This window comes from Onthophagus taurus, chromosome 1 (genome assembly GCF_036711975.1).
Source record: "Onthophagus taurus isolate NC chromosome 1, IU_Otau_3.0, whole genome shotgun sequence".
In the NCBI taxonomy this organism is placed as follows: domain Eukaryota; kingdom Metazoa; phylum Arthropoda; class Insecta; order Coleoptera; family Scarabaeidae; genus Onthophagus; species Onthophagus taurus.
The window spans coordinates 36,481,501-36,502,539 of record NC_091966.1 but is presented as its reverse complement, the minus strand read 5'-3'; the positions used below and the strand labels follow the sequence as shown (position 1 = coordinate 36,502,539).

Sequence of the window (21,039 nt, the reverse complement as noted above, 5' to 3'; positions counted from 1 at the left end):
TTCCCTAGGTCTCATTCCTTACATTCACCTGATAGGCAGTTGTTTCGGTATCCTTTCTTTCTTCATCCTGACCTGCAGGTCTGTCTAGCAATGTACAGGTCTTGCACATTGCTATCTCTGGATCTTGACGTACTAGCTATATAATTCCTGGTTATATCCTGTTTTACATATATTTTTCTCATTTATTCCCCTACAGTTTTTCTCGGGATTTTCCTCTCGAAGCCAAATTCTGAGTTAGCGTCCAGGTCTCACAATCATATGTCATTATAGACCTTACTTGTTTTATAGATCCAGAGCTTTATGTTTCAATGTATATCCTTAAATTTGATCATATAGGCTATTGCATAGTAAGCTTCATTGAACAGTAATATTTTTCTTTGTATTTCTCCTGCCTGGCTGCCATTCTTCGCCAGTTCTATTCCAAGATAGAAGGCAGACCTAGTCTGCATCATTACTTTCATTTTCTCTATGTTTCTTCTCAGCCCAACCGGCTTCACCACGTCCTTCATTTGTTTGTAGGTTTCTTCTGCATCCCTTCTCGTTCGGCTTAAGATGTTAATATTCCGCATAAGCCATCAGCTGTACTGATTTGTTTATCAGCAAAATTAGACAAATAGTCAGACAAATTAGTCAGATTAAACAACGTTGGGTTAGGTTGGGTTAAATCACGAGCAATACAATCCACGAAAGTATGCTTTGCAGAAATCAAACATTTATTGAACACACTATTTTTTCGATTTTCCCATTCTGAAATCTCATAAATTGTGGCTGGTTGTAGATCAGTCATATGTTGGTCTAGAACGAGCTCCTCAATGACACTGGAGATTGAATAATTAATTCATTTCTAATAATCTCCGGATCCTTTTGCAGAGTTACAATTAAAAAGTCAACTCTTGTAGCTTTTTAGCTATTACTTAGTGTCAGCGAAAGTTTGTCAATTTAAGCTAATTTACAATTTTCAGTTAGTTAATTTACTACGATTTACAATATCCATACAAACACCTCAAGTAGTGGTATTAATCATCATAAAATGTGGGGAGAAGGATGAGGTAAAACACTTTTAAAAGAATTAGAAAACGCTGTTAATTCTAATTGCAAACTTATAAACTTATAAATTATTAATCACTCCCGTGCATAAAATGATGATAACTCTCGTGTTTTAATTCCAGAAAAATTTAAATTAATTTCAGGATCTTGAATTTTTTCAAGCCAAAAATATTTCATAACCATTAACATAAAACGATTACTTTTTATTGCACTTATAACGACTTGACCGAACTTGATTACTACGATTCGACTATCTATTTTTACACCGTATCCCTCGAATCAACACTTTTTTATTTTCGTCTTGATATAGAAAAAAGGGGTCGAGAATCGATAATAAAATAGGTACTATTACACATGCGAGAGTTGATCTTCAGGCACAGGAGGTATTACCATTAACTTTGTATCAAAACCAGAGATGTAGGAAAGAGACACTTTTCGTAGTTACTTTTCGATACATTATACATTAATTCTTCATCTTATTAAAATAATAAAAAATCATTTTAGAGTTTTTGAAAATTAAAAATTTTAATTAGTATTTTTCATAAAAATATTCAAATTAAGCTAATAAAGTGTGACACAATGATAAATGTTTGCTAAAGCAACCCATACTGGAAAAACTAAAATTATTAGAGAAAATTTCCCCTGTTTTTGCACTTTGCGGCTAAAATCCATCTCTTATGCACGCTAAACCTGTCATATACCAAACGTGATAATCGATCATCCGTCGAGAGAGAAAGAAAGAAAGTGAGAGAGTCGATCTCGCCACTACTTTATTTATTATTTTTATAACTGGATATAACTTATTACGTCCATCTGGATGTTTTGATGGATGAAGCTTTCTAATGCCATATTTAGATTAATTAACTTTAAAAATGAAATCATTTCTATTATAACGGTTACAATCATTACAAAAGCTTCCGGCTATCCAATAGGTACACAAACTAATAAACACAATGATACCAAACTAATTAGGATCCGATAAACGCAATCTAATTTCCGTGTGGTCTACCAGATCAAACGGTTTCTATATCAAACCCATAACCTGTTACCCTCCAGATAACATTGTGCCGGTAAACAATCGAGCACGAATTAAAAATGAATTATTTATATTAAATAATAACCAAGGTGTGCTTTATTTAAATTTCATTCAGCTTCGCCGTTAAAATAATAAAAAGATAATATGAAATGCAAATTTACCAAACCTTTTATTTTAACTGGATCATTTATATTTATGAGAATCTTAAACCCAATAATCTACACTAATCAAGCTATTTACATAATATTTATGCGAGTTTGTTATGCGATGTGATTGTCAATTAGCTTTAATTTTTTATTTGTAGACAGGTATCAGTCAAACCAGGAAATTAACAACCACGTAATCTAAATTTACATATATTTAGCTCATTAACGGATGTTACCAGAAATCTCTTCAAACATAAAACACGTTTCTTTTTACAGTTCGTTTTTGATATTCTAAGCAATTTACGTTAACGACGTCCTTCTGTATCGAAGAGACGACTTCGACGGCGTCGTCGTCGTCGTAGTTTCCTCGATCGGCGAGATAACGGGGTCTAATGGTCACATTATACTTTCCCTTGGCCGTTAAATAAATTTTCGTAAAGCGAGCGGGTAATAAGTCAGACCACAGCCGGACTACCTCAAGTAGAAATTAGAAAGGCCGTCGTGTGTTTTGTGCGCGCGGCCGACCAAGTCACGATCCGGTTAGATGGGGCCCGTGTCACCTGTCCGCACAGGAACACGCCCCGGAGATGAATTAAATGGGGCCACGCGCTCGCGGATCGCCGAGTCTTGTCCGATACCGAACAGAATCCATTAATATTGATCCCCGACCGATCTAATGTTCTACAATCTACACCCGTTTCGCTTCGAAGGCTTAAAATAGGAACGTGTTTGCGTCGTTCTTCAAATTGAAACGAGAATGCATTAAAATCTTCTCTTTCACAATTCCATTACTATCTCCATCAACAGTCCACTTCCATTCTACTCACATCATTACAATTCGACCTTTACGTGCTGATAAATTTAAGATTAAAATTAGATTAAAGATTAAACACACCCTAAACCTATAACTTTTAATCGGTTGACCGAACATAAATGCAATCAATATCATTTGCAAAACAGTAACCGTTTCGTATACCCTCTACCTTTTATAGAGGACTCGTAAATCTATAAGATAAACGGTCAAAAGGGGGGTCTCAGTAGCGTGCCTCGCCGGCTTCGGTAAGTGCAACCACGCCCCGATCTAAGAGCCGCAGCAACATGTTAAAGGCCGCGAGAGATGGTTGATTTGCAAGAACGGTGTCTTTTTTACCCCGAGCGCCGTGATTTACGCCTCGACGACGGCGAGCGCAAGATCGCCGCCACATAAAAAAACCAACAAGCTCCACGGCGTTCCAAGCCGTCGTAGTATGGTTACATGGTACATGTAACGCCCGGACGCGTGTATCCCATTACTAATACGTGAAATTGAAAACGTGCGTAGCTTAAAAAAGAATTAACTAACCAACTATGTCTAGCAAAAAGTTGGATTTGCACTTTTTATATGCAAGGGTATGTAACAGCGTTCTTTATTAGTTAGTTCTACTTTTAATTCAATAAAAATATATAATAATTCAGCACTAAATCAGCAAAACTAGAGCTAACACTGGCACTAGATCTCGAACTAGAAATTCGGCTTTAGTCGTCTTAAGAGATGTACGGCTAAACCCGAATATTTCTAGTTCTAGGTCTACTGTTAGTTCTACTTTTAATTAAATAAAAATATGCAACAATCAAACGCAGAATAACTATTAAAGGTAGAACTAACACTAGACCTAGAACTACAAATATTCGAAAATACACTTTCTGAAGACGAAAGCTAAACCCGAAACTTTCTAGTTCTAGGTCTAGTGTTAGTTCTAGTTTTAGTTCAATAAAAAATATACAACAATCTAACGTTGTTCTTAATTCTTATCTTAATGTGTTTAAATCTGATGGGGGAGCTATATCTTGGCACAAGAAGAATGAGCTTCCTTACTTATTGCACTATTTTCCACAATAATATATTTTAAGTAAGTTTAGGGCAAACATATTATTTCCAGTTTAAGGGAAATATAAGTTAAAAATATTGTGGCGTGTATGAAAACCTTTTTGACCCAATGTATCTTACTGTAAAAATTGGTGCGAACCTAAGCGTCCTTTGGATGATGGGAAGGCAGCTTCTGCTTGAAGTTCGCACAGATTATATAGGGTGCGGCAACATAACTTCCTTTTTTGAAATGTGCGCCATTTAGTCGGTTGATGTCATAGCGGAGCGCTAGTGGTCTCGTTCGAGAGGGTGGACTATAAAGTTTTGTTCCGACAAAGTTCAGGAGCCATCATGCGTTGGAATAGTGAGGAGCGTGCGTTTCCCGTTAAGGCCTACTTTTCGAGCGGATATTCTGTGATCGCAACCCACTGCGTCTTTCGAAATCGCTTTTATTTAGCCCCGTTGGCCCCTGTCCCGGATCGGATCGGTGTCCCATTAGAGCACCTGAACACATGAATTTAGAACACCTGAACAATGTTGCGATCACCACGGCTAGATGAGTTGGACTTCGGGGACATTTGGTTCCAACAAGACGGTACAACGACTCACACTTCAAGAGCATCGATGGCTGTTGTAAGGGAACACTTGCCAAAACGCCTAATCTTAATTAGGGGCAATTTGGAGTAGCCGGCCCGGTCTCCAGATTTGGCCCTTTGTAATTTTTTTCTATGGGGTTTTTTGAAATCCCGTATTTATGTGAACTGTCCAAGGACCTTACAAAATTTGAAGACCAACATCCAGGAAGAAATTTTGAACATAACCCCCGCTATACTGGCAAGAGTCATGACAAATTCCAGAAATCGGTTTACTCAGTGTATGGATAATGGACGTCACCTACCTGATCTTCAAAACTGTGTAAAACAAAACTTTATGTATGTATCCACATTATAAAAAACAAATAAAAATTTTCTGATACATAGAATAGGTTTTATTAATTTTGAAAAAAGGGAGTTATGTTGCCGCACCCTGTACTACCCTGCTGTTTTACCTGATTTTTTATGTGGCTTTGAACTGTTGTCACAGAGTGGAGACTTTCTGGCATATATCTTACTGTACACAGCTACAATCCAAACAAAATTAACTGCTATTAACTTAGAAACTAGCGCTATAAAGGACTCTAATAAATTCTACAATAGCACTACTATATTGTCTTACAGATATGTCAGTCAAAACGATATCAAAGTTGATTTAACCCATCTCACACATTCTTGTTTTCTGATAGATGCGATAAAACTGTGGTAGGGTTCTTTGCTATACAAACCATACTTTATTCAAACAAGAAAATAGCTACGCAGTTCCAAAATAAAATAAATCCATGAATCTAGCGAAATGGCAATCAAAGTGGAATCATGGCACATTCTTTAAAATAATTGGGTAATGTACCAGAGGAGTCCACTCAATAAAGATTTCGCTCCAAGTCCATTTTATACATCACTTTGCGATCACCAAAGCACCCAATCTCTAATCGACCAATGTCATTGTTATAAGTGCTTTCTAAAAGTATAGAGAGCTAATTCATTAGTAATTAGATATAGCTAATTAGATATAGTACTAACACGACTATGTGATCCCAGCCAACCCCAGTAGATGCATTCATTAAGTTGCAGATTGCCGCAACTTTGTCCCAATAACTTGTCGTTAATCAGCCATTCAGCTTGTCTGTTCGTCGAACGATCCATGTAGCCTTTATTTACTGGATCATAGAAATATTCTGCATTTCCAGATCATTACCAACCTTCCCGACAACTCTAGGAATACGCAAAGTTGGATTCCATCTATGAGCGCTTACATTTATATTCGAATATACTGATCTATTAGATAGATAATGTGAATAGTATGACATACAAATGTTTTGTTCGTTAATCAAGGTTTTACTGTATTAAAATTTTGCGTAATGACAGGAAGGTGAGATTAAAATAAAAAAAAATACAATTTGCACATTTTCTCCGCAATACAACCACATTTACATGTTACGTAATAACAGGAAGATGAATTTAAAATTTAAAAAATTTAAGTTTTTTCAAAAACGAAAATTAAATTAATGATTATACCTGACATTAACTTCCTGTAATTCCTAGAGTACATTGACGCAGTGTCTCCACGTGTAAAACTGGTCCCAGTGATAGTTCAATTTCTTCGACAACTCGCAATTATGTTATAACTTTAATGTGGTGTAAGTAGGAAAATAAGCCAAAGAAGCATTTAAAACCGATCTTATCTGTTGATAGTCACAATGAATTACATCTAACGTACCTCGGGTAGCCATTAACGATATCCGTCCGGCCATATGACAAGGCGATATTTGTCTTTCGTCAAATGCTATTATCCTAGGAATGTGTTTGACCAAACTATCCTTAACTAAAGTCCCACATGAAAGTAGAACACTAACGTTAGAAACTAGCATTTACGTTTATGTCACATTTCAGAAGAAATTTTTGAGCGTTAAAAAATAAAAAGAAAAAAAAATTAAAGTTGAGATAAAATTAATACACAAATTAATATATTATTTATAGGTGAATTGAAAATTCTATACCAAGAAACATCTAACAACGCACGATTTCACCGCGCTTTAAACCCTTTCCGGGACAATAACTTTCTTTCACGATAAGGACAACAAAACTCCAGTTACACATAAGCCTAAGAAGAAATTTTCTCCTCTTTCAAATGACGTATAATACAAACGATCACAAGTTAATGCAAGTACTTTTTACTACGAAAATTGTACGTTTTCGTTATGCAAATATTAATTTGATCTTTATTTTTTGTGAAGTCCAATTTTAAGCTAAAATATTCGCAAATTAACAAGCTACTCATAACATAAAAGCTTCATGCATTAATGTTTCACAACCGCAATGTACACTTTTTTTATGGTTTTATAAAATGTGGGTTTTAATGGCCAATTTTTATTGTTGAATTACGCCGAGCAAACATGCCGATAATTTAAATTTGTTAATTTAATTTTCCAAAAAATATTTGTAATAATTTACAGTAATTTATACGAAAGTTTTCGGAACAGTAAACACCATGTAATCGAAATAATTGGTAATTGGATAAACAAAATTATATACAGATGTTTCAACATAAAATGTAAATCTCACAATTAAAACATCGAATCAACACGCGTTTATTCAGCTGAATATAATCATGAATAATTGCGCATTAAGGTTGTCCGCAAAGAAGTTACAATAATGGAAGTTACAATGAACGGAATTGGTAAAATCATATTGGCTTCATCATATTGGTTAAACCCAGCTTGCCCAATGGATCCATTCATTATCTGCTTTTGAGTAGCTAAAACATATGTTAATAAACCAACGTCATATTGGGAGTCCGTAATTTTTATTTACATTTAATGATTATTGATGAAATTACTTATTACAATATTTTCTACAATAATATTTTTGTCCTAAAGTTTATATTAAGTAAGTTAGAAATATAACTTAAAAATATTGTGGCGTGTATGGAGACCTATTTGACCCAATGTAGCTTACTGTAAAAATTGGTGCGAACCTAAGCGTCTTTGGGATGATGGGAAGGCAGTCTCTGCTTGAAATTCGCACAGATTATACTACCCAGCTTTTTTACCTGATTTTTTATCTGATCTTACAGCATAGCTGCCATCCAAATAAAATTAATTGTTATTAACTTAGAGACTATAAAGAACTCTAATAAACTCTACAATAGCACTACTATGTATATTGACTTACAGATAGACCACTTCGAGAGGCTAATATTTACAACTATATCAGTCAAAACGATATCAAAGTTGATTCATTCCACCTCACACTTTCTTGTTTTCTGATAGATGTGATAAAACTGTGGTAGGGTTCCTTGCTGTATAAATCATACGTTATTCAAACAAGAAAACAGTTATGTCATTGTTATAACTGCTTTCTAAAAGTATGGCGAGCTAATTAGTAATTAGATATAGTACTAACACGACTACGGGGTTTTAGCCAGTCTCAGTAGATGCGTTTATTAAGGTGCAGATTGTCGCAACTTTCTCTCAATAGCCCCAACTTATCGTTAGATCAACTATTCAGCTTTCCTGTTCCTGAAACAATCCATAAGAAGATCCTAGGAAGATTCTGCATTTCCAGATCATTACCAACCTTCAGTTATATTTTTACCTCACTTATTAGAACTGCTTGAATATCAATGTCAAAGCAAGTTTTGATAAAAACGTACCTGAAGATTATCATAAAAAATCACAGATTTTTAGATTGTTGTCTACAGTTGCGAAACCTTTGTTTCTTTGCGCTTCCTCAATGTAATGGTAGCTGAATAGCTGGGTTTAACCATTGGAGAAGTGGCAAGCCTGGAGTTTCAATATTTCGCAATTATGCGAACAGAAGCAGTTGAGTCTTCCCATAGATAAAAAAAAGGTTTTATCTGCCATACAATTTAAATAGAGTATCTCAATAGGATGAAACTTGCAGTCTTTAAAATAGCAAGTTGAAAGTCACGCAAGCTAATTTATTTAGTAAGTTCTAACATCCTAGAAAATAATTTATCACAGACTATTAAAAAAGGAAAGCACTACTATAAAAGAAGAATAGAATTTTGTACATTTGACCATGATCCATGGGTATGAAATCCAAAATGTACCCATAATATTGTGTTTTGGTGAAAATATACATATGTAGAAATAATTGCGTTTAATAATAACTTTTGTTATTCAGATAAGTAATAAAATCTTGTGCCTTTGTGTGCATATTTATTAAAAATTTATTAAAATGCAACAATAAAAAAGTGATATTTTAACCTATTTTAACTGTTAATTTAAGCGTATCTAATGTTATCTAAAGAGAAAACGAAAACGTATTCATACAGAAAACGCGGAAGGTATTTGTCTCAGAAACCGATTGTTTACGCGAGATATACGTTCCGAAGAAGTAACGATCCATGACCGTATGAACGAACTAAAACGAAACGACAGATACGAAACCCGTCGCTCGTATTCTATCTATAATTGTTAGTGTTTGAAAGCTGATGGGAATAAGATCTCTGCAACGGCGGTTTCGCTTTCAGTAATTATTTAAATTGTCGATTGCAAAACGTTTACTACTACTACTAAGTTTGCCGGAAGCTGTTTAAATGGGGGCGCGTTACACAAGACGCTATTGATTCAATAAATCCGCGCGGCGATCCAATTAAGTTTGCCGGGCAAAAAAAAAGGCGAGCGGGTTCCTGCTGCGGTGGCGGCAGGCAGCGGAATCCATTAATTGGTAAAAAGAGGCCCCCCTTTCACCAGGTAGGACGCCATCAAGATTTTGCTTCCTGGCCGGAGGCCAGCGGCCTGTGCTCGATCGCATCTACCGATATGCGTCCGTTCTTTCCACTCGGATGGACCCGCCTCTGGTCAGTCGGCTCTTGTACCAGTGGCCGGAAGGGTTCACCAACGTTTGCCATGCAATTGCTCATGAAATAACACACCAGAGCGGATAAATTACAATCAAGGGGATTATATGCTATCCTAGTAATTACCAGCTATGGTATACGCGAGTTAAAACAACCAAAAATAAACGCTTGAACGCTTAGGAAATAAACCGCAAAGTATAAAGGAAATAAATTTAAAATGCTTCTTGGCTATAACGCAACGCGCACATCCATTATCCTTAAAACTGATTAACTATGGATTGCAAGTAAAAGCCGATTAGCTATAGTAATGGCGATAATTTCCACAAAATGCGATTAAATAACGTTATCAGGCATTCATTTTGAACATTAAATCACGATTTTATCATCAATATATTAAAACTTCGGTGAAACTTAATGACCAAGTAGAAATTATGATTGAAAATCACTTTTTTGGTTCACATACAAAATTGTACAAAAGAAAAAGAAATGATTTAAAAAAACTGATACATTTCCAAAAAATTCCAAGAACCCGTGAATAAAAGAATAAAAAGAGTGTTTATTACAGTGATTACACCGAACACATCACGTTTATCCTGAGGCGTCTTCAACCAAAAGGCCGAAAATCAAAGCGTATGTCAGGTTGAGTCTTCTCTACACCGATTAATGTACTATTTAACCGGGCGTTTATTCGGACAGCTAGCGGTGAGCACCTGTCGAGGCCTGCCGCTTCTCAATAGCCTTTTTGCCCAATCTACTTATACTTACTCCCAAGCTCTGACAAGCGAAGAAGAAGAAGGCCAATCCTTTGTGTGTATATCGACGGGAAGAGTTAAATTAGGCGAATTAATGCTCCCGGTTTGGCCTGAAGGGAGATTTCACCTTAATTACGAACAGGTGTCTCCGTTCATTAGCCCAAGCAAGCAAGCTCAAGCAGAGAGATTAATATGTTTTTAAATTATAACGTCCAACGCACAGTTTCGTAATACGAAAGGATTTTTTAAAAGCCCAAAGGGTGCTACTAGATTTAATCAAACGCGTTAACATTAAAGCAGGAATATTCCGGCAAATAGACGGTTTAAATTGTCATTCCTGGGAGATTTAAGTGGTCGATTACAAACGGAGAATTAAAAATCGTTTACATGGGCGAGGCAGTTGGTCCTTCGTTTCGCATACTAAACGCCGCTAATTAGCCCGAAGAAAACGAACCGACATCAGCTAATTCAATTCCTATTCAGAAAATGCCGACCGGTTGGATTCGTAGGCGGCTAATTCTCAGCCCAGAAGATCGTTTAAATGAAGATTGATACGACCATTTACTGTGAAATACTAACCAATCTCCATAACAAATCTCTTTAAGTATTGTCTACTGTCTTAGAATATTTTAAAACGTTACTAACGTTGACTAACGATTATCCACTGTGGAAATCCCAACACCTGGAAATCCTTCCAAAGAAATTTTATAACTTTAATCGATTTGTATTCAATTCATGCTTATAACAGGTATGAGATACGTGACATATCCCTTTAAACAAAAATAAAACAAAAAAAAACCAACAAAAGCTAGTTGATTTTCATTCCTTGAAAACACCATAGATGTTATCTTGCCACAGAAATGTGTAATTTCCAACACGATCCGAGATTGCATCTTGGTCATTTCGCGTGCACACGGATTCTTGCAGCGAAATAATGGCGCGCAATCAATTCGAGAGCGTATCTCTGAATTTCACGAACGACCTTAATAAATTTATCTCTAATTGATCGTGGAGGCTTCGAGTGCACAGAAACAGAAGGCGATCGGTGGCGTTGGTATTAATGGGCACTATAAATCCCTCTCATAACCAGAGAGAGGGTGGCCTTTAAGACCCTACTATAGCGAAAAGAAAAAAACGTCTACTCACCGAACCCTTGTCCTTGCTGTTGATCTCCAACGGAGCCTGAATACTCGGCTTGCCCAAGTACCAATCCTTTCGAGGATTGTAGTCACCCAAGAAACGCACCAACCTCGGCACATTCACGTAATTGTCGTCGTCGAAGTGACAAAACCACCTGAAACGAAGAGAAACTGATAAATTCTAGAAACCGTGTGAGTCGTAAACATCCCCGAAGGCGTCCAAAGTCTAGACAAACGTTTGAATATTAAAACGGAGCCATTGTTGTTGTAACATTAATGAGACGTAGTTGAATAAACAATCAACAAGTAATCGTAAATAGCTCAAGAGGTAAAAGCTCGTGCTTTTCGATTCTTTAAAAAAAACAAACGAAATTATTATTCTGGCGTGACTGTTTTCAGAAATTAGTTCTTCATGAGTGCTTCCCCTCTGTATTCAAAATGGCCAGTGTACCATGAACCACGTCGAGATAGAAACACTTCAGTGGTTAATGTATTTCCTCGATTATTGATACATTAAAAATGCAAAAAAATAAATCAAAAATTTGCAAATACAAGAATATCTTATTAGTCGAAATCAACGTGGAATGTTTACGTTTGATTCGTTTGGAGTCAGTTCGTCGTCGACGACGACGACGACGAGACCGTTTAAGTGAACATCTAAACTAATTTACCGAATACGGTCTCGATTGATAAAACCGGACCCACCCGGTCCAGAAACGACCTCCGCTTCACTGATGCAGTTGGGACTCCTTCATTTGCATAGAACCAGGCCGACGGACGAGAAACGTAGAGGTTCTCCTTCGCGGCGACGCGTGACAGCTTATCGTGCCGTTTGATGAATGGATTGTGTGTACGGGGCGACGGACGCATCAAGGAGGCCCGTGGGCCTGCCGGTCGCGTAATGAAGATCAACCGTGCGGCGTCACGCGGACGCGTCACTAACGAACGTGATTAATCGGTTTCCGGAGACGTAATACGAAAAGATTAGGATGGGAACGACCAGAAATATGTATGGTTATAAAATGTCTCTTTATGAAATCAAAATTAATAAAATGTAGTAAATTAACAAATCAAGATTCTATCTTGTGATGGGTTGTTAACACACAAAACTTTTCACTCGAAATTTCTTTGCTTCAATTGAGCCAAAGTTTTAGTATATCAATTAAGTGTTCCTGATAAAACAAGTTTTTAGTTTGAATGATAGGTAGACTGCCGGATAGATGGAGTAGCGTTCTCATAGTTACATTATGGAAATTGTTAGATAAGATGGGAAAATGTCATCCGGACCGTATCTAATTAATACGGGTCCAAATTGGGGTATTCCCCGAGAATGCCGGTGGTTGATTTTATATTTATCTAATCTTAAAGTATTAAGACGAAAGAACATTACTAAACTTGTATACCAGATGCTATGATGTTATTACTGAAATCTTTTTATCTCCAAGTTTAGTCTATATGTGATGCAAGCATAGTTTGAAATGTATGCAAGTGAAATTTTTTATGATCTTAATCTATTCTTGTGGATTTTGCAATGAGTGGAAACAAGATGATTTCTTTTCTGATTTGTATCTTTGTAAAGCGGTAAAGATAAGAACGAGAGAGCAGCTTCTGGTATTAATTCCTGCTACAGGAGAGATTTGAAAACAATATCAGCAATACAAAATATATTAATAACAGAATAATTCAAGTGACACAGGATCTGCAGAAGATAAAACCTACCTACATAATAAGTGGTTAATACAGCTATTAAAAAATGAAGAATCAACAACATTATTATTACCTCCACAAACCAGTACACAAATTTGTTACCAACAGAAATCAAACATCAACAAATGCTGCAATCAACCACAACCTAGTAAAATAACGAGCAAAATATAACATATAAGAAAACAGTCGCTCCAAAAGACTAACAAGTTTAATGAAGAATCGCCAATAACCCATTCACAAAGACCTAATACAAAGAGAGACTCAAAAAAAAATATAAAACAATTACAATATCGATACAACTTGGCACAAATTAAAATATAACTTTCACAAGAGCATAGACAGCTAAGATAGGTAGCTAAGATGCAAAAACAATGGCAACAAATCAAATGCAAAACCATGGTTGTCATTAGATATTGAAGTCTCACTAAGATTAGATTAAAGTTCTCAATAGTGGGACCTGAAAAAGTTCTAACGAACCAGTTACGTGAGACATCCTGTATACAATGCTGATCTCAGTTGATAACATTTGAGGAATACAAACTCACAAGAAATAGGATCAACAACAAAATCGATATATAAACGATATGGAATATGAATATCCTCAATGGAGGATAAAGAAAAATTTGGAATACGCTAAGAAACAGATAAAAGCCAGTCAGAAAAAACAGAGAATCACTAAATTAAAAAGTCAAAAATCTGCAGATGTTGATGAGATATCGAATGAGATGCTAGAATACGGTATGGAGGGACTGCTCAACATGCAAACAAAAAGCGAATGGAAAGAAAGTACAATAATACCAGTATTCAAAAAGGGAGGTAAGAAAGATTCCGAAAATATTCTAGCCTTCTAGTTTCCCGTTATTGATTGTATCTGGTTGGTTTTCAATCATTTCAAAAGATTTCCAAAAAAACGGCTGAGAATTCCTGGACTTTATTGGTGAAAGATCTAGTTTTACAAGGAGTACTGGAAGATCTTTAAGAATTTAATTAAAAATTCTAATAAATTTTCCAAGAATTTCAAAGAATTATGTGATTTCTAAATTGTTTAGTTCAGATGCATGTGCCTTTTCAAATTCGAAAACGTTGAATGAATCTGGAAATATTTCTAAGATTTTCCAAATGTATAAAAAAATATCACATTATTTTCCACTGACAATGAGTTACTAAACAGTTACTGTACACAAAAGGGTACTCATGTATTTTCGAGGATTTTCATGTACCTACATATTTACAAAATTGTCAAAGATTTTAAAGTATTTTTAGTAAAATGAAGAACGTTTGACTATTTCCAAGAATTCTGGATCATTTTCAAGATGATCACAACATATCCGAGAATTTTCAAAATGTTTTTAGGAAATTTAAAGGTTTTTATTGACGTCTTTCAGTGCGTTTCCAAGAATTTTTAAAAGATTACCATGCATTTCTTTATGGGTTTCAAGAATTTCTAAAGACTGTCTACGGTTTTGAAAGATTTTAGTGAGTTTCTGTGACACTCTTAGGGTTTTGAGGATATTATAAGATTTACAAGTAATTAGAGAGAGAGATTTCTAAGTATTTCTGAGATTTATAACAATTTTCAAAAATATTAGAAGAGTTCCAAAAAATATGTGAGGGTTGGGTTGGGTTTATTTGTACTTTTTTTCTGATGATAATCAAGGATTAATCAAGGATCTCCTATACGATGGTAAAGTTGAAGTTCAACTTCCCAGCATATGAAAAATTAAAAAAGAAAACTGAAAAAACGACCACAATGAAGATTTAATCAGACATACTAAGACACACCTTTAGGTTCCACAGAAAATCGTAGAAAGTGCAACAATAGCTAAAAAGAGAAACATTCAACAATGAACGGAAAGCTTACTATCTATTCGCCTAATATCCTTTAATTTAGAAAGCGGTTTCTACATCTCTACACACACTAATAAAGGGTACTATTTAAGGCAACTTTAGACACACAACTTATAAAGTCATAAAACGATATTTGAAAAATCTATGTTTAATCCAAAAGAATTTGTTGGAAAAGCTATTATCTCAAACGCGTTCGGGTGAAACTTAAATATTCGCGTATTCTGTCTCCTGTGGAAAATAAAACACAAAGATATGAATTACACAATCATCGTAAAATAAGGTAACAAATGAGAAGGAAATAAGATCCTGCTGAGTTACACACTAAAATAAGGTATAGGCAACAACATTGGAATGTACAGTAGTTTCCTTGATTTGAACATCCTTAGAATTTCCAATACAGACTGTAAAAATGTGGAAATATAGTTACCGAGTGTCGTAAGCTGTTTGATCTTCTAATTTTAGAAAACTTTTGCTGTAAATTTATAAATCATGAGTTTGGTAACAAAGTCAATCCTCATATCGCGTGATTTTCTTTGTTTGGATCCTCAGCTGTAAACACTTTATAAACAAATAATTTACGAAAGTAGTAATATTTACTTTTCAAGTTGTTATGTTTGATCAGTGTTAACTTTCAACAATTCGGCAATGTAGTATTTATTAAAAGACATACAACAATGATAAAGATGGTGATTTGCGGTCACTATAAGCAATCTATCTTCAAGATCTCTGAGACAATGCTGATTTAGCATATAAATAGTGGTTCGAAAACTACAAGAACAAGGATGCAATTATTTCTGCAACCTGCATAACAAAAAATCATCTAAATTATGTTAGTTCGACTATAACTGGTTGAATCCTATAGCAGGTATTATAGATAAATGGTAAATGTAACTATTCGTGGCAGTAACCCGTAGATTACAATAAACAATTAGATCATATCAGTAAAACTTGCAAAAAACCTACACAAAGCTGCCTAAAAACTTATAAAGAGAATAAGGTATATTCACATATTTTGAAGTACAAGAAACTTATTATACCGCCATAAATGATTTAATTTAGAACGAAAAATACCCTAATTTTATAATGATCATCGACTTGAAGTATATGGTTTCCAAACAAAACCACATTTTTAAAATGTACATATTATGAAACGTTCCCCAAAAAGTAAATATTTATTTTCATCGTTAAAATAGCCGAGCGTTCCCGCACTGTTTTCAGTGTTTGTTCGTCAAATTGCGTTTTCGCCCCGATACGTATTCCATTATTTAAATAGCATAAATCGCGTTTTTCTCTGGATTTGCATCGAGGCCGAAATATTGCGCCCCGCACGTCGGCCGACGGTTTTATTAAAACCCCGTGCGGAGATATCATTTATTTTACATTTTGTTTCCCATTTGGTGTTGTACGGGTTGAACAATTATTTGCATTAGGACTAAACCGGGTCCGAACGCCGAAAAAAACTAATACAAAAAGCAGAGTTAAATTAGGCCACCCTCATGCATTAATACAACGGGCCTTTTTTATGAGACCTTTGATTTCCCCGGACATTACTGGACGCCACGGGAAATTGTACCGCGCATATCAGATGGTTAATCCCTTTTGTTGGATTTTCCATGCAAGACGGGAAAAGAGGCAACACTTTAATTTCTCCACTCGTAAATTTAGCAATTAGTGCGGACCTTGTATCCGGCGACTTACACGCCAACTTCCGTCGTGAACAATGGAGTGAAACACCAACAGGTGGCCGATTGTATTGTTCCTAAATGACTTTGCCCGTTTCTTTTGCGCACCATAAATTTCTTCATTTTGTTTAAACGACATTTGATTTTTTCCGCTTCCTTTTACTGTATATTTATTTTTCGTTTTTAAATGTGATTTTTAGCGGTAAATACATTCAAAAGTGAATGGCCACCGGAGACGGAACCCGATCGGCGTAAAAGAGTAGAGTGGTGCCGGGCAAAAGTATCGCATGTGCTCTTCACGCCAGATGGCCATCGGGTGCCGAACGAACGCTTCTTCTGTTCCTTTTGCATAAAGAACGAACGGCGGCAGCCCGAGGCCCACGTGTAAAGCGAAGCGCGCTAAACCAAGATAAATTGTGCGAGACGACCTGCGACTAGATGGTAATTAGATATTACGGTCGCGACCGCACGCTATCAACCCGACGGCTCTTTCGCTCAAGAACTCTAGCAAGCAGCATCACCACAAAAAATTACACGTGAGATCATTCAGACGAACCATCAAGGAATGTCGCGAATGGAGTTAGTTAGATTTCATTATTTTTTTTTAACAAGAGTGAGATTAAATCAAATAATGAAGGCAAACCTAATTGGCAGTAATAACTCTATCAGAGCTAAGCTTGAAGCACAAGATATTATCTCATGTAAAAGATTATCATTAACAGTTTTTTTTGGTACAAGGAGATTTAACGTTTTTATAACGATATATAAAAGATATGATAACACTGAATAGACAAGAATACATGAATTCCCCGCTGAGTCTTTATGCTTCAAAAAAGAAACCTCGAATAAAAAAAAGTTCTGTCAGAAAGATAATACCTCAAAAAATATTGCCCCGTCTTACGGTTCGAAAAATATGTCAAATGTCTGAAGTTGAAGCATGGTTATAGATTATTGTCCCACACGTCAAGGTGAATAAACGGTCCATAAATGATCCGTGTCATTTTTTTACAAGCTTAAATTGCCCCAATCTTCCCCTAATTAAGTCGCCGAGTTTTACTCCCGCACGTCGTCGGTATTAGGGACGAGACCGGGTTGGAATTCCAATTGTGATGCAAATGATGCTTTGTCACGGTCGGCAACGTCCTCGTCGTATCTGGTCCGCAGAATTTCGTCCTCTTTATGCACAGAAAACAAAAGGAATCGGGCTTCTATTTATACATCGCGTCATGGATGTCGACTTACAATCGTTGAAAGAAGAGCTTTGATGTTCTACACAGAAAACAAGGTGCTTATAACTTATTAAAGAAATATCAACACATTCACCACAAAGTATGTGCTGTAATGAATTAGGTTGAAAAAATGTAATACAGTAAAACCTCGATATAACGGGAATTAATACGGAAAAAGGTGTCCGTTATAGCCAAATATCCTTAACAAGAAATATTTTGAATTTGCACTTTAAAGTATTTGAATGAATAATTTTAATGCACACAAATAAAAATATACTATAATATCTAGACCTAAATAACAACTAAAATTAAAGCTAACACTAGCACTAGAACTAACACTATACTTTGATCTAGAAACATTCGGATTTAGCCGTACGTCTTTTAAGACGGCTAAACCCGAATGTTTCTAGTTCTAGGTCTAGTGTTAGTCCGAGTTTTAGTTCACTACAAATATACAACAATCTAGCACTCAATAATAAAGAAGCCGTTTAGCCGTGCGTCTGAAAACGCACGGCTAAACCCGAAACTTTCTAGTTCTAGGTCTAATGTTAGTTCTAGTTTTACACTAGCGCTGTTACTATGTAGAACTAACACTATACCTAGAACTAGAATCATTTGGGTTTAGCCGCACGTCTCTAAAGACGGCTAAACCCAAATGTTTCCAGTTCTAGGTCTAGTGTTAGTTCTAGTTTTAGTTCAATACAAATATACAACAATCTAGCACTGAATAACAATATAAACTATAACTACCGTATTTATAAATAAAGGTTATATTATTTATGGATTATTACCCAATTACACAACACAATGGAATTAATCGGATTTGTATAATCGCGCTTTTACTATTTTTATTACCCTATAGTTTTCAAATTTTCAACAAAAGCATTGTTAGGTGTTAATTTATTCATATTTCGTGTAATTCGAAATACGATACCGTATTGCGCCGTGCTGTTTGACGATGAAAACTCTCCACCGCGTTATCGAGTTTTCAGTACTTGTCAAATTTGCACACTCCCCTGTTCGTTGTTGCGCAACAAGTATCAGCAAATTAACCGGTAAATTTAGTACACTTGTGCTTTTATTATACTGAAAATGAGTCTGTTACAAGTCCGGTTAACTCTCTATTGATTAATTCCCCAAAAGCGGGATTTAACACTTTAAATAGTACCCAATTTAATACGTTTTGAAAAAAAAAAACGAATTGAACATTTTTTAGCTAGGTATTAATTGTGGAATATCTGTAGGCAAATACCAAATAATCTTGGTTGGGTAAGCAATCATTAAGAGCGTGAGTTGAAACTTAATTTGGGGGCAAACGGTATTACGTGCCGATACCAGATTGGGAGCGGCGGTGGCGCGGCGTAGCGGTTGTTATTAATCGTGTTTTCGAAAAAAAAATCAGGGCGGGGGCCGTTCCGTGTTTATTGACTTCAAGCTGTTATGTTTATTAAGCCGGTGCCCCATCGTCAGCCCCGTAATAAGTGGGACGTCCGGCAACATGCAAACACGAAACTGCCTCTCTCGGTTGGTGGCGGTATTGAGCGATTAATCTAATATAATGGATCCTTTTAAGGCCATCCGTCTCGGTATACAGGCGCTGTTGAATCGTTTTTGTCTTCTTGCAAAAGTGCGAAAACAAAAGATTTAGGTATGCGGGGGTTATTAAGTTTTACATCGTAGCTCTTATCTCAAGCTTGTCTTGTCAGTAATAATTAATCCTCTTATTCACGTCTTAAGATAAATTAAACGGTTAGTGTGTTCTATGGATCTGGGAAAGTTCGCTTGTAGAATATTGGGTTAATGAAATGTATGATATACCCGTTTTGTGTAACGGCGAACAGGATATTCGAAGTTATTTGCACTTATTCCTAGAACTATGACTATTAACCGCAAATTTTTTGTGCAAACTATAACTGTACTCGCTCTAAATTGACTTGTGTCCGATTTACGAGAATGTAGAGCAGTGTTCATTTAACCGCAAGTTAAGGCAATTTTGCACGATACCAAAGGCGTTCTCAATCAATTACGGTTAAATATATGTACGCACTTAATTATGGCAATTCCATAGCAAAGTGTACCTTAACCAATACGTTCTTGTATCCTGGAAACGTATCCGTGACTAAATAAGAATTTATCTGTAGCTACACAGGAAGCATAAAGAACCTGAGAGGTATCACATCCGCCCGATGAGATGAACTGAAAAAGCTACCGCCGCAACCTGTTCAAAGCGAGTGCGCTGTTTAATTTACGAGAAACGCAAAGAAAAATAAATAAAGTAAAAAAGATGACTTCGAGACCAACAAATTTAATTACGCGGAGGAATTTTATCGGTCTTTAAAATAATTAATCGGCTATTATTCCTGATTGCGCTCTTTAAATTGACTGGCGAAATTAAAAGCTGACGATTTTTTTTTTGCAGTATCGGACTCAAATTAAATCTTATTACTAAAATCCATTTCAAAATAGAGTTAAAAAATTAGTACTATATAACGGATTATGAACATTATTAAACTGTTTGAATAAATAATTTTAATGCATACAAATTCGAACAGCTATCCACACCGTTACGTTCTTTATTAGTTAGTTCAATAAAAATATACAATCTAGCACTGAATAACAAATAAAACTAGAACTAATACTAGACCTAGAATTAGAAAGTTTCGAGTTTAGCCGTGCGTCTCTTAAGGCGGCTAAACCCGACTGTTTCTAGTTCTAGGTCTAGTGTTAGTTCTAGTTTTAGTTCAATACAAATATACAACAATCTAGCACTGAACAACAACTAAGTAATGACCTGCAAAGACTAGTGTATCACTTCAAAATAGCAGCGAAGCAATACAATATGAAAATATCAACAGAGAAAACAAAATGTATGGTAATATCCAAAGAACCAAGACGCTGCAAACTACAAGTTGAAGACTCTATAGTATAGCAAGTTATGCATGTTAAAAATCTGGGTGTAGAAATTATAAGCTATCGAGATCTATGTAAGAAACAACAAGCACAAGTTACAAGAGCGACACAAGTGGCTCTCTAAGGGATACTATATGACGGAACAAATACATGTGTGTAGAAGGAAAATTAAAATATATAAAGCCATGGACCCACGACCCATACTAACATATGGTACCGAAACGACAGCAGAAACAAAGAAGTCTAAACAGAAGATGAGGGTGATGGAGATGAAAG

At 35.7% G+C, this 21,039-nt stretch overlaps 1 protein-coding gene across 2 annotated transcripts in view; it reads right to left on the bottom strand.

Annotated features, from left to right (window-relative positions):
* Positions 1-21,039, bottom strand: part of LOC111421150 (Fringe glycosyltransferase) — a 53,374-nt gene that overhangs the window by 24,300 nt on the left and 8,035 nt on the right. For both annotated transcript variants that reach the window (XM_023054294.2, XM_023054295.2), the window contains exon 5: positions 11,395-11,542. In XM_023054294.2, coding sequence (XP_022910062.1) covers positions 11,395-11,542 — 148 coding nt within the window. The remainder of the gene's footprint in view (positions 1-11,394; positions 11,543-21,039) is intronic.